At 37.4% G+C, this 14,189-nt stretch overlaps 1 protein-coding gene across 5 annotated transcripts in view; it reads right to left on the reverse strand.

The window, feature by feature from the left end:
* LYST (lysosomal trafficking regulator) overlaps positions 1–14,189 on the reverse strand; it is a 229,277-nt gene that overhangs the window by 38,574 nt on the left and 176,514 nt on the right. For all 5 annotated transcript variants that reach the window (XM_030937161.1, XM_030937164.1, XM_030937163.1 and 2 more), the window contains 5 exons: positions 11,950–12,016; positions 10,432–10,588; positions 6,941–7,081; positions 3,971–4,188; positions 645–875 (listed from right to left, as the gene is read on the reverse strand). In XM_030937161.1, coding sequence (XP_030793021.1) covers positions 645–875; positions 3,971–4,188; positions 6,941–7,081; positions 10,432–10,588; positions 11,950–12,016 — 814 coding nt within the window. The remainder of the gene's footprint in view (positions 1–644; positions 876–3,970; positions 4,189–6,940; positions 7,082–10,431; positions 10,589–11,949; positions 12,017–14,189) is intronic.

Consider the following 14,189-nt stretch of genomic DNA (forward strand, 5'->3'; position numbering starts at 1 on the left):
GTGATTTCCTTCTGTAAACCCTTACAGTGTTTACAATTCACATTCTACTATCTTATGCTGTTTTTACATGAAGAATTTAGTTGAAGATTAAAATCCACTTTAGCTTTAAGGCTTGCTTGCTTGGTTTTTCTATTTTGAAGTAAAAATTTTACCTACTTCCTATTTTTGGACGTAGTACTTTTTATCATTACAACCTGGGGAGGCCAAAGAAATATGTAAAGTTCTCCCTTAAGCATAAACCAAAACATCCGCATCACTGGTCAATCCTTTTGATTGTGGATGATAAGTGTACACTGGCATACCAATGCTCAAACTATTCTCTAGTCCTTCTCTTCTTGTTTGCAAAATCCTATTATGTCACTACCCTGGGAGGCTTTCCCTGGGAATAACCATTCTCTCTGCTTTCTGAGGGAGGTTACTATCTGAAACAATCAATCCTTCTTTCCTCTGAGCTCCCCAAAGCACTCTCTCATATCGCTAACACAGCATTTACCTCGCACAGGATTCTGCTTTCGCTGCTGCACCTGTCTTGCACTGACTGGCACACAGCTTTAGGACAGGACTATGCTATTCATTACTGTATCCCTGGCACCTGGGAGAGTGCCTGGCATCATCTGCATTCAATTGAAATCCAAATGACATACCGGATAGGTGATTTCTTTAACTTGTTCTCGGGTCTCCCTGAAAGCAAACTGCACTAGCAACCCCACAGCAGCTGGAAGCTCTCCTTCAATATTGAGCTTGGCTCCAGGTCTGCTCACATGGGCTGTGTGGAACAGCTGACGGGGAGTCTGCCCATACGTTTTTATCATGGTTTCTAGCGCTCGTCTCTGAACTGGATCTTCAACTGCAGAGACATCCATTCCAAAATACGTCTGCAGAGTGAAAGAATAAAGGAACAAGACATATGTAGTAAAAAGAAAGACTTGGCAATAATATAATACCAAAGGGAAAAACAACACTTTGTTTTATATTCTAGGTTATGGAAAAAATGCTTTTGTTCAGGTTAACAATCACTCATGGTCTCACTGAGATCAGAAGTATCAATGTTTCTGAATAGGTGAACAAAAACAATGTATCTTGACTGGTTATAATTAGGTATGTTTATAAAATCAGTTTTTAATTTAAGACCTGAGAATATCATATAAGACTTGATATCAAATTACTGAAGAAGTTGCTTGTTCAAAGCAATATATAGGAAGAGGCAAAAATGAAGTTAAAATACAATGCTGGTAGATAAAGAGGGCATTATTTAGGTTCTAATAAATATTGTAGATAAAACCAAAAGAGCAGCAATGAAAATTCAAAGCTCTTAAATGTAAAGGGTATTATTGTACTAATAAAATTATTGCACTAAGAAGGATATTTTTTCTTATTTATTTGTTTATTTTGAGACGGAGTCTCGCTCTGTCGCCCAGGCTGGAGTGCAATGGCACGATCTTGGCTCACTGCAACCTCCGCCTCCCAGGTTGAAGCGGTTCTTCTGCCTCAGTCTCCCAAGCAGCTGGGACTACAGGCGTGTGCCACCACGCCCAGCTAATTTTTTTGTATTTTTAGTAAAGATGGGGTTTCACCATGTTAGCCAGGCTGGTCTCGAACTCCTGACCTTAGGCAATCCGCCCGCCTCGGCCTCCCAAAGTGCTGGGATTACAGGCACGAGCCACCGCGCCTGGCCAAGAAGAATATTATTTCTTCGTGTCATTATCCTGTAAAGTCAGACGGAGAGCAATGTGCATTTACTTCTTTATTTCTAAAGCTGGTGATCAGTAATTGAGTACAGATCAGCTATATTTCGTACATATCCACTTGGATGGCTTAGCTGTTAGTATAATATTTAATCAGTTGTAGTGGCTTTCATTACATATCTAGACATAACATTTCTATAAATGCCAAAATAAAATTCCAAAGACTACTTGGGGTCTTATTTCCATGTGAAGCTTCCTGTGCCACATAAAACTTTCATTAAATAAATTTATATGATTTGCTCTTGTTAATCTGGTTTTTTGTTTTTCTTTGTTTTTGTTATTTTGCAGAGACTCCAGTTAACCTGAGGAAAAGAAAGTGTTTTTCCTCCCTTATATATTAATATTATATGTGAAGTTGTTATTCACCAAACTACATTTTTCTCCTTTTTTAGAATGAACTTTTCCATAGCATTTATTTTCTATTAGAATAATCAAGAAACCTATCTTATTCTCTTTTCTAGATTATAAATCTCTTAAGAAATTTAATTTTACATGACTTCAGATGTACTCAAAATAATTATGGAACAAAATAAACCAATGAGCTTTTTATTTTAAAGCTACTTTTAGGGAATGGACTACTGGCCTAAAAAAGCTCAGATACGGAGTGGTCTACTGTAGGTTCTGTGTGTGCATTTTACCTATATTTGTTATAAACTCTTGTAGATTTGTTACAATCAACACAGAAAATTACAGTTAGTGGAGAGGTCTTTAGATATTTCCTTTTGAAAGGAAGTATCTTTCTTTTCAGAATCTGCTTTTTCACCTCCCACTCCTCAAGGGATTTCCTTTCAGCGGTGGCATTTGGAGTCTCCACTACATCCAGGCAGGCCCATCTACCTTGGAAAGGAAAGTTGGCTTTCCTCCTAACCCCCTTCACCCTCTTGGAGTCTTATTTACTTTTGCATCCCCAGAGCCTAGCAAAATAAATGTTTCCTGAAGAGGTAAGATTATTTTTTCTAAAGTTAGTCTATCCAATAACCTCAAAAAGTATACTTGAAAATGTAGGCCGGGCGTGGTGGCTCACGTTTGTAATCCCAGCACTTTGGGAGGCCGAGGTGGTGAACCACGAGGTCAGGAGTTTGAGACTAGCCTGGCCAAGATGGTGAAACCCCTGTCTCACTAAAAATACAAAAATTAGCCAGACGTGGTGGAGGGCGCCTGTGATCCCAACCACTCGGGAGGCTGAGGCAGAAGAATTGCTTGAACTTGAGAGGCAGAGGTTGCAGTGAGCTGAGATCACACCACCGCACTCTAGCCTGGGTGACAGAGCAAGACTCCATCTCAAAAATAAATACATAAATAAAAAATAAAAATGTAACAATTCTACTTCTAGGAATTTATCTTAAGGAAGTAAAGATGTACCTAAAAATAACCATAGAAATATTAATTTTAATAGCAAACAAATCCTAACTAAATATCCAACAATAGAAGACTGCTAAATAAACTATTCTATAGCTATACTTGAGAACATATGTTGAGTATCCCTTATACAAACATTTGGAACCAGAATTGTTTTAGATTTCAGGGGTTTTGGGGGGGGGGGATTTTGGAATATTAGCATTATTTACTTAGCAGTTCAGTATTCTTAATCCAAAAATCTGAAATCTGATATGGTCCAATGAGCATTTCCTTTGATTATCATGTTGGCACTCAAAAAGTTTCTGATTTTGAAGCATTTTGAATTCTGGATTTTTGGATTAAGAATGCTCTACCTATACTAAGAAGCCATTAAAAATAATGTAGAGGCCGGGCACGGTGGCTCAAGCCTGTAATCCCAGCACTTTGGGAGGCCGAGGCGGGCGGATCACGAGGTCAGGAGATCGAGACCATCCTGGCTAACACGGTGAAACCCCGTCTCTACTAAAAAAGTACAAAAAACTAGCCGGGCGAGGTGGCGGGCGCCTGTAGTCCCAGCTACTCGGGAGGCTGAGGCAGGAGAATGGCGTAAACCCGGGAGGCGGAGTTTGCAGTGACCTGAGATCCAGCCACTGCATTCCAGCCCGGGCGACAGAGCGAGACTCCGTCTCAAAAAAAAAAAAAAAAGATAGTATCTTGTTTTTAATGAGAGGAAATATAAAACCTGAAATATCTTAGGTGATGGTTTAATGCTACTACCAATTCTCTTTGGTAACTTGGGTGTTTTAAAGGAACAGTCGAACAACTAACCTCAAAATATTCAGGTTCTATCTTATATAAATATAGATTATTTTAAAAGAGTCACTTACAGCAGGATGAAAAACATTGATTGCTTGAACAGAAGCCTTCCCCTTTTGCTTATAACCAAACACCAAGTCAATCCACTGACAGATGTTCTGGGACACGTAGTCAGACTCTAGAGCCTGCCGATGGATGAGGATAAAAAGACGAGGATCATTACGTGCCCAAGGAGGAAGGTTGACGTGATTAACCCGTTCACCATTCTGACGCACACCAAAATCAAAACCTAAAAGAGAAGATTAATATTAATATTCAACTTTCCCAAAGCAGGTTTCATTCAGCCACAGAGCAGTTCTTAAGAGTTCACAAAAATGGCTGTTTGTGTGCTACAACCGAAAAAAGGAATAGGAAGGAGGATTTACATTTTAAATAAGAAACACCACAGCTCATCTACTTATTTACCTACTAATAGGGTTATGTGAGCTAATGCTATCATAATTAAATTTGAGATCTTTCAACTTTATCTTTCTACCACTTTATAATATATTGAAGAAAAGGAGAAAACCATTGCCTACTAATTCCAATATTCTCACTATTCACTTCTTCAAGGGCATTTAGTACTTAAATATCTATTCAATTGTAAACCCGATTAGAATCCAACTAAGGCTTTGTAGAAGCATTTCTGAACTATTGGCATTAACATTTTAATAAATTTAAGATTATATTTAGTAAATATTAGTATTCTATAGTTTAAAAACTCAACTAATATAAAGTATATACATTCTTAGAATGAATTGCCACAGTCTATTAATTTTATAAGTCTATAGGTCTGTTCTGACTTCCTTTCTACTAAGCATTCCCATAGATAATAAAATTATCCCAACACAGGAAATAAGAGGGTTCTTCTGTGATGTAAATGAGCTAATATCTAATTGTCTCATCAGTCTGCCAGTATAAACAAAAATCTCAGAAGTGCTTATTTAAAAAAAATATCCTAAAGGAAATGCTACCTTTAAACAGAAATGGCTTTTTGTGCTACATTTTCTAGTTTGCTGAACACCACAACATAATACCAATTTAAAAGGACCTTTTAAAGCTGATTAAGCTCCATATAAAATTAAGTTTTGATCTTGGAAAAACAGAAGGCTCTTCACCAAAATACTTGGGAAGTATTTTGAAATGATATGATATGGAATATAAATCAAGGGCATATATAAGTTCACATGGGATGGGGATGGAAGCATCTCAGAAAGCTCAGCAGTCATCGTACGGAGGAGCTGCATGGTTGATTTAGGATGGACTGGCTGAGCACCTGTGGAACTCCATGTGTGTGGCTTCAGGAGAGGCAGCAGCAGGAACTTATTTAACAGTGAAGGAGGCACCTGGGAATGGGCTGGGGCTGGGGTGCATAACAGGGTATTTGTATAAACTCAAGCTTTCCCAGCTTTCAGGTGTTCTGAGGGAACATCACAGAGGCAGACACTCCTGACTCAAAGCAGACAACTGACGTACGAGAGTCCCAGAGGAACACTGATAGGAAATGATGTGATATATGCTGTAGAAAATTGTATTTTCCAAAATTGGCTATAACAGCATTTCCTGTCTTGCATGCCCTTCCAGAATCTTGCTGCTCTCCATCACAAGGCAAAGTCTATCTTCCTTTCTTTTGAATCTAGGAAGGCACTTGTGACTGCCTCAACGAATAGGAAGAATACAGTGGAAGTGATGCTGCGTGGCTGCTAAGAACAGGCTGGAAAAGGCCATGCAGCCTCTGTTCGTCTCCCTCTTGGAACGCTTGTCTTTGGAACCCTGAGTTGCCAAGTAGGACATCCAGGGCTTCTGTGCTGTGGGGAAGCCCAAAACTAGCCCACACAGAGAGACCACATGAAAAAGCACTAACACAGCATGAAGAGAGGATGATGTGCTCCAGCTACCTAAGGCTTCATCCTCTGCCTGTTCCACCTCCAGAAACCTGAAGGCAACAGCATGAGAGACCCTAAGCTAAAACCACCTGGCTGGGCTGTTTCTGAATTTCTGACCTATTTTTTTATTTCTGACCAATAAAAAATAATTTTATTATCCATGATTGATAATAAATTTGTTATTGTTTCAAGCCATTAAGTGTTGAGATTATTTGTTATACAGCCATAGATAGCTAGAACATACATATAAGAGACCATGGACAGAAAAAACAGGGAGTAGATTTAAACAGGAGTCCTAAATAAAAAGCTTCGAGGCAGGCACCCCAAATTGCAGGTGCTGATGTTTGACTGAGGCATTTCTCACTCGAGCAACACTATGAAACAAGCTCTAGGGTGGCATGAATCTACTGATGATTCAATAATCAATCAAACAACCTCAGAGACACAGATACTATACCACAAAATTCTAACATAATTTGCCCAACACCAACTTCTTAAGGCTCAGTTTCATATGCTCTTAAGGATCACATAAAATTATAGAATTAAGTAACGTAAGAAATGACCCAAAGACACCCCTTAAAGGGTTAGCTGCTCTTCTATTTAAGAATAGCTAAGGTTGGCAGCCAAGACTGTTGGTTGGCATCACAGAAAATTTAATTTTATACTCCAGTATTCCTTTTGGTTATTAGATCATTCTGGGCAGAGTATTTTATTTTTATTTTGGTCATTCCTCATAAAATAATTGAGATTTCAGTTAATTTACATTTTGCTTTCAATAAAGCCATACCTCTTATTTTTAAAGTAATTAGCACATTATAACTTTTGTATTCAGAAAAAAGAATAAAGCAATTTCTATAATAAAATAAAAATACATATTTACAAATAATTTTAATAGTTAAAAGTTACAGTTTTCCAAACATATTTAGTCCTATAAAATACTTAAAATCCTCAAGCTTATTTGAAAATAGAATTATATACTTAATATAAAACATTTTCTCTTATTTGGGGACTCAAATTTTTCGGACTTAAAAAAGCTATTTTCATTTTTGGAAAATTACAAAATAAAATAACCGCAAGCCCTCAGAAATATAAATAAGAAATAATCTATTGCTGTACCTTCACGGTTAACTAGGAACTCTGGAAGATAAAAGAACTCTGGAATAAGTTCTTTCACGTCAGTCATAGATTCAAAAGATGAGAGTCGCCAAGTTGTATTTGTAGAATGAAAAGTTCTGTCTGGAATGTCAAAACTTTGATCTATGAAAAAATACAAATAATACAATTAAGACATAAAGACCTAATTCTATTTGAGGCCTATCATAATTAATTTACTTTTGCTACTTCAAAAAGATTAAAATAATGCTCAGTTTGTTTGCCCATAGTTTAAAAGAAGTTATTCATGTTCTTGAAAATAAGTATTTCTATAAACTTGAGATATTATATTTTTCATCTGTTCTATGCTTTTGTAATACATATACTTAGATTAGTTTATATCATTTATTTGTTGAACTATCATCTATCTATCAAAGTAGAATGAAAGTTTCACAAAAACAGGGCCCTGGGATATCACCCATACCTTGCACATAATGGGTACTCAATAATGTTTGGTTTATTGAATGAATGAATAATGAAAAAGGAAAATTGAAGTTCAAGTAGGTAGACAGTTTTTTCCCCATCAGGGAGCAAAATGATTCCTTCACTTTGAATTGTTAAGACTACTTTTTCTCCTTTCTTTTCTTTTCTTTTTTTTTTTTTTTCCTGGTAGGGGGCGGGGGTTGGCGTATGTTACGGTGCGTTGTTTTTTGGGTGTTCTAACTCTGAGCTAAAGAATTGAGTAAACTGGCCAGGCGCGGTGGCTCAAGCCTGTAATCCCAGCACTTTGGGAGGCCGAGACGGGCGGATCATGAGGTCAGGAGATCGAGACCATCCTGGCTAACACGGTGAAACCCCGTCTCTACCAAAAAATACAAAAATCTAGCCGGGCGAGGTGGCAGGCGCCTGTAGTCCCAGCTACTTGGGAGGCTGAGGCAGGAGAATGGCGTGAACCCGGGAGGCGGAGCTTGCAGTGAGCTGAGATCCGGCCACTGCACTCCAGCCTGGGCGACAGAGCGAGACTCCGTCTCAAAAAAAAAAAAAAAAAAAAAAAAAAAAAAGAATTGAGTAAACTTTCCTATGAATGAAAATAAAACTAAGCATAGTCACTCTTTTGTTCATTTTTTCCCCAGGGTAGACTATTAATAATCAAGAATCAAGTTTGGACTCTCTTTTCCGCCAACAATGATCAGACTTTCTAGCCATAGGGAAAGGCCTAGAATATTAAATGATATCCAAAAGCTGGCCCCTGAAAACAGTAGCAGTTTACACGTTTCTTAGGAACCATATTGCATCATCTAAAACGCCTGTGAACGTGCTGAAATTTGAACACATCTTTTCATTTGGAGACTGCCACAAACACATCGCAGCATCAGGTTTCTTCTCCCAGCCTTAGTTGCTCTGCTGAGCAACATCTTCTGTCACTTGTATTACTTTCTCATCTATTCTGTTGAGTCAGTTGGCATTGGCTGGCCACTAAATAAAATCTGGGAAGAAATAAGGTTTAGGAACATATACTTTTTCTCAGAAAGTAAGGAAGGCCATTTAAAGAAATACCTACTAACTCAGTAGAAAAAGTTATCAATCAAAATGGAATTCAGAAAAATTAAGGTAATTCTCAAAAACAAACAAAAAAACTAAACAGAAAAATTAAGGTAATTTTGTAACGCTATGGTGAGGTCAAAGTATCTAGAGTTAAGACTAAAGAAATATGGAACAAGAGAAGCACATCAGGTAGGTTCTGTTCAGATTTTAAGATTCTCTGTATTTTCCTACATTTTATTAAACAGTACTACTACAAATTCCTATTATCTAGAATATGCATATATTAAACCTGTGGTTCTCAACCAGTAGCACTTTTGCCCTCCAGGGTTTATTTGGCAATGTCTGGCAACATTTCTGATTCTCACCACTGGGGGGATGGGCTGTGGGCAGTGGTGGTACCACTGGCACTAGTAGGGAGAGACCAGGGGTACTGCTAAATGTCCTACAATGCACAGAGCAGCTCCCATGACAAACAAATTATGCAGCTCGAAATGACTACAGTGCCAAGGTGGAGAATCCCTGTACTAAACCAAAGAAATAAATTCAAAAGCCAAGAGATATCACTTGAAACTAGTAAGATGAAAGTGAATGGAGACAGAGGTAGTCCTAGGTTTTAAACAAAATATATTCATAAATACATAATGAAGAAAACATATTATATATGAATACATTCATAATAGTAACATGAATAAAAATATTTATAAATTTTAGTTGATTGGTAGTTTTATATTAATGGATTCTTCGGCTACATTAAATGAAATGTAGTTTTGGATGGAGGAAGGTAACAGTTCTGTTAAACACTGTAGGGGCCCAAACACATCTGAATTATTCTTTTTTATTTTGATTGCCTTTTTCTTTTCGTCAAGAGCATTCACAAATCTGAACATGTCCAGAAAGATCTTCAGAATAGTGACAGGCTTGGAAACCACAGCAAACAAGGATAGCTTAAACACTGGTTTAAAAAACACCTTATTTAGTACAAAACTGTCCTATTTATTTTTTGGTATTCCTTGCAGCAGCTGGGATAGGACCATGCACCCATGAGGCCCTCAATCTGCTGTCAAATTAACCAAGGATAATTAGCCAGGGGAAAAACAAGACAGAGAGAGAAAGGGGACAGGCCAACAATTTTCAAATATTTGAACAGCTGTCATATAGAACATTTGTTCTGTTTACTTACAGACAGACAAACATAGGAAAGCCCCTTCTGTAGACCAATAAGAGTGAATACAAATTCATTCCTCCAATAGGTTGTACATGAGTAAAAGGCATGACGTAGTTCAAGAATGGTTGAGTAAAAGAACGGATAATGATTCCTCAAAGTATTCTGGATTCCATGAGAAAGAGTTATAGAACTAACATCACAGTTCTCATTAGAAACTACAGGTGAGTCTGTCCCACCTTGCATAAAAATATAAATTCACTCTTATCTAAGTCACGTTCAGGCCTCCAGTCTGTCACTTAAAATGCTGAGGTAGAAGATTATTAACTAGAAAGCTACCACAGTGCAGTTGCCAGTGTGCCTCTTTTATTAACTAGTTAGTTATAATAAACCTCAATAATGTACTTGCCTTTATAATAAACTACAATAATGTACACAGGCTCCAAAGGTAACTTACTGGATTTGAAATAAGTATTAGGTAGAATGTCTTTAAAAAGTGAACTGCATAAACTTTAAAAGGGTGAATTTCATGGTTTGTGAATTATATCTTAATTTTTAAAAAGTGAATTGCACTTCTATAAACTTAGACATTTAATTTGAGGCTAAAATTTGAGACATTAGCAAGATGATTTGGCTTACTACAGCTTTTTTGAGGAGAATTTTGGGGAAGGAATAAATAGAATTCTTTTTCCTGTAGTTTGATTAGTCTCAATAGTTCTTAGAAAGTCAGTCCTAAGTTTTTGTTTGTTTGTTTTTCCTTCCTGATGACCCAACATGATTTTTATGCAGTTATTAAAAAAATTCTTACCTTGATAGGCTAAAAACATTTTAGTGAAAGGAGGCATCCTGACCAGGAAGTGAAGCACAGTCCCGCTGTTGGAATAGTGGGAACCATAGTGATAGGGCTGCACGGGAGGCATAGGGTCATCTTCCCTGGCTCCTTTGCGGTACTCTTCCTCCAAGTACTGAAAGAAACAGTGAATCCAGAGAATTCATGACGGTGGGCTCCAGGCAACACTAGAAAAGTGCTGGATGGTTTTTATTCTCTCCTTCTCTGCTACCCCTTTGAGGCCATTCTCCATGGCTGGCCCTCCCACTCTTGCCCCAGAGACTTCAGCCTCCTTGAGTGTCTGGGAGTCTTCTCCTTGGTGCCTCACTAAGACCCAAACACTCGGAAGCATTTCCCATCTCCACATTCACTCTTTCATTCCTTCATAGGAAACCTACCCAACTTTGAGCACTCCACCTCCTAACTAATGGCTCATAATGTCTAAGCTGATCAAGCACCCAACAAATGAGAGGTGCTTCTGTCACTAGAGATGTCTTCATTTCAAAAGAGTTTCAAGATGTAATGCTATGTTGTTTAGAGAACTGCTTCTCTAGAAGTAGAAATGCAATAGAAATGTAAAAACTATGTCACATTATTGGTAATAATATAACATTTTAAGTCTGTTTTACAGTGCAGTTACCAGAGATAAAAAAAAAAAAGAGAGAGAGAATATGGTGATTTTTCACTACTCCTGTCTTCCCATCATAAAGTAGGAAGTTCAGCCAAACATTTAATATCTGTCACTATTCTTGTCTCCTATAGCTTCTGTCTGATTCTGATAACAAAGTCAGGTATAGTGAATTAAGAGTTACTTCTTGATTCCCACAGCAATGACGCATTTTCAACTGCTGAAGAATCAAGTAGTGACAGTCATAAGATGCTTAGAGGGATGTTTCAGGAACTGTGGCATAAAATAATGTAATGAATATGAGAAAAGTGTTTCAGTTGCTCCTGTCTTGATATTCCTGTGAAGAATGTAATGTGTAGTTATTGCATTTTTTTGAATTTCCAATAGAATTTCATTAATGTTAACTTCACAGAAAAAGGTAATTCATTTTCTTTTTAAAATGTTAAAATCTGATAAATTTTTGCTTAATAAACCAATGGATAATTTCCTGAATATGACTAATGGTTATGGTACATTATAAAAATATTAACACTATTATATAAATAACACTAGGGGATATGAATAGCAGATCCCTGGAAATCTTTGTGATTTTTATAAGGAATGTGACTACTATATACTTGAATAAACAATGAGTTATTGGTTTTCAATTTGTGCCAAAATGAATGTATTCTTTTTCTGGGCAAAGTGTTCTCAGAAAATCAGGATAGAAGATGATATTTCATTTCACATAATGATTTCTAGCTGTCGGTCAATCCTAGTACAAGAAGGTAAAAAATCAGTTGTATAAATTTAAAATTAGGTAAAACACAAGTCTGTAAAACAAAACACAATTTTTCATTTAATAAAGTATGAGTAAAAACAAAAGCTACCTTGTATGTGTCCACATAACGATCTTCTTTTTCTTTATACTGAACAGCTATAGGTTTAGAGAGATTTCTACGAGAAAAGGATAATTTTAAAAATTAAATATTTTGATACTGTCAAGATTAAGCTCCCTAGATGTCTGCATCTTGTAAGTTGGTAAGTGGTCAACAAAATGCTCCGCCCTTATTTCTCTGCTTAAACATGTTGTTTTGCAACTAACAGTCACCATTCAAAATTATGATTTCAGAAATTAAGGTAGAATTTTCCCCACAGAGCCAGGTCAGTATTAGGAATTCCTGACTTACAAGTAGTCTAAATAAGAATGGCTACTACTATCTTTCTTTCCCTTCTGCAGCTTCCTCGAGAATCGTAACTGATGCTGCTTGTGGGAGCAGATTCCTAGACCAAACCCTGAAAGTTAGTGTCCCATTTTCCAGACTCTACATCTAGTTAGGCAGTGTAGAGTGAAGGACAGTTTCGACAGAACTTAGGAACAGAGGAAGATGCTGTGTAATTACTAGCCTAGTTAGTAAAAACTGAAGAAATAACATGTGCTTAAAATGACCAAGCTGAGATTTGGAGAGTGAGAACTGAAATAAATATTTTGCTACCTAGTTAGTAGATGGTGAGTGATACACTGTGCATAGTGCAGAGTATGTATGCACGCATACAAAGTGACACCTTTGTAAGTGTCAGTGCCGTTGTTCACAGAATGTGAACCACACGACAACATTCCTTGAAGCAGGAGAATGAATCCTCATCCCTCCAGGAATGAATCCTCACTTTTACAAGCTACAGAATCATGTGGTTCTGATTCTGTGTCAGAATCAGAATCTGTGTCCCTGTGTGGCACTTGAAGGCTCAAAAGAAAAAGCTCTGATGAAGAAGGGCAGGTTTTTTTGGCTGAGGAACCATCTGGTCTGGCACAGGCATGGACCACCTGGATTTCAACCTGCAGCACCATAACTAGACTGACAGCAAGATTTACCTAAATTTCAGTGAGTCAAACCAGGTCTGCTTAACCATATGTTGATACATCTTTTTTTTTTTAAATAGAAATTACTATTTTCTAGGAATGTTGAAATTAGTGGTATTAAGTGCACTAATTTTGTCTTTGAGATTTTTCTAATCATAAAAACTTTGTTAAAAACAGTTTTATAGAATAGATACAAATTAACATCTAAAAATAGAGCAAAATCACTTAAAATGGCTGCCTACTTTTTTTTTTTTTTTTTTTCTGAGACAGAGTCTCTCACTCTGCCGCCCAGGCCGGAGTGAAGTGGTGTGATCTCACCTCACTGCAATCTCTGCCTCCCGGGTTCAAGCCATTCTCTTGCCTCAGCCTCCCAAGTAGCTAGGACTACAGGCATGCACCATCATGCCTGGTTAATTTTTGTATTTTTAGTAATAGAGTAGGATGGTCTCGATCTCTTGACCTTGTGATCCACCTGCCTCGACCTCCCAAAGTGCTGAGATGACAGGCGTGAGCCACTGCGCCCAGCCAGCCATTATTTTTTATGTGTATTTTTTCTCTTTATTTTCTCTTGACACTGACTTGTTGGAAAAACCAGGTCATTTATTCTGTTGGAGGCTTCACATTCTGTATTTTCTGATTGCTTCCTGTGACATCATTTAGTTTGTTCCCATAACCCCTATATTTCCTAGAGACTGGAAAAGTCTTGCTTAGGTTCAGGTTCAACTCTTTATTTGTCAAGAATCCTTTATAGGTGCTGATGTGAGCTTTATATATATTTTCCTTTTTTTTTTTATTTATCATTCTGCATGGTTGAGAGGAGTGAGCTTTATATTGTATTGTATCAGGAAGCCTACGATATTCCACTCTAATGATGCTCAGTTTGATCTGTGGGCTCAGGCTCCCATTGAATTTGTACCTAATGGTTTAATCCATTGATGATTATTGCTTGAATCAATTATTTCACTAGAGGTTTCAAAATGTTGATTTCCCATTCTCTCATTTCTTCTAAATTTATTGGAAGAAAACAGACAAGGTGAGCCTAGGATGTTTTGTTGTGTCAGAAAGCAAGGAAACTAATATGGTCTTGTCAAAAAGACTCAGAAATTGGCCAGGCGTGATGGCTCACACCTGTAATCCCAGCACTTTGGGAAGCTGAGATGGGTGGATCATCTGAGATCAGGAGTTCGAGACCAGCGTGGCCAACATGGTGAAACCCCGTCTCTACTGAAAATACAAAAATTAGTTGGGCGTGGTAGCACATGCCTGTAG

The sequence above is a fragment of the Rhinopithecus roxellana genome, chromosome 8, assembly GCF_007565055.1.
Source record: "Rhinopithecus roxellana isolate Shanxi Qingling chromosome 8, ASM756505v1, whole genome shotgun sequence".
NCBI lineage: Eukaryota > Metazoa > Chordata > Mammalia > Primates > Cercopithecidae > Rhinopithecus > Rhinopithecus roxellana.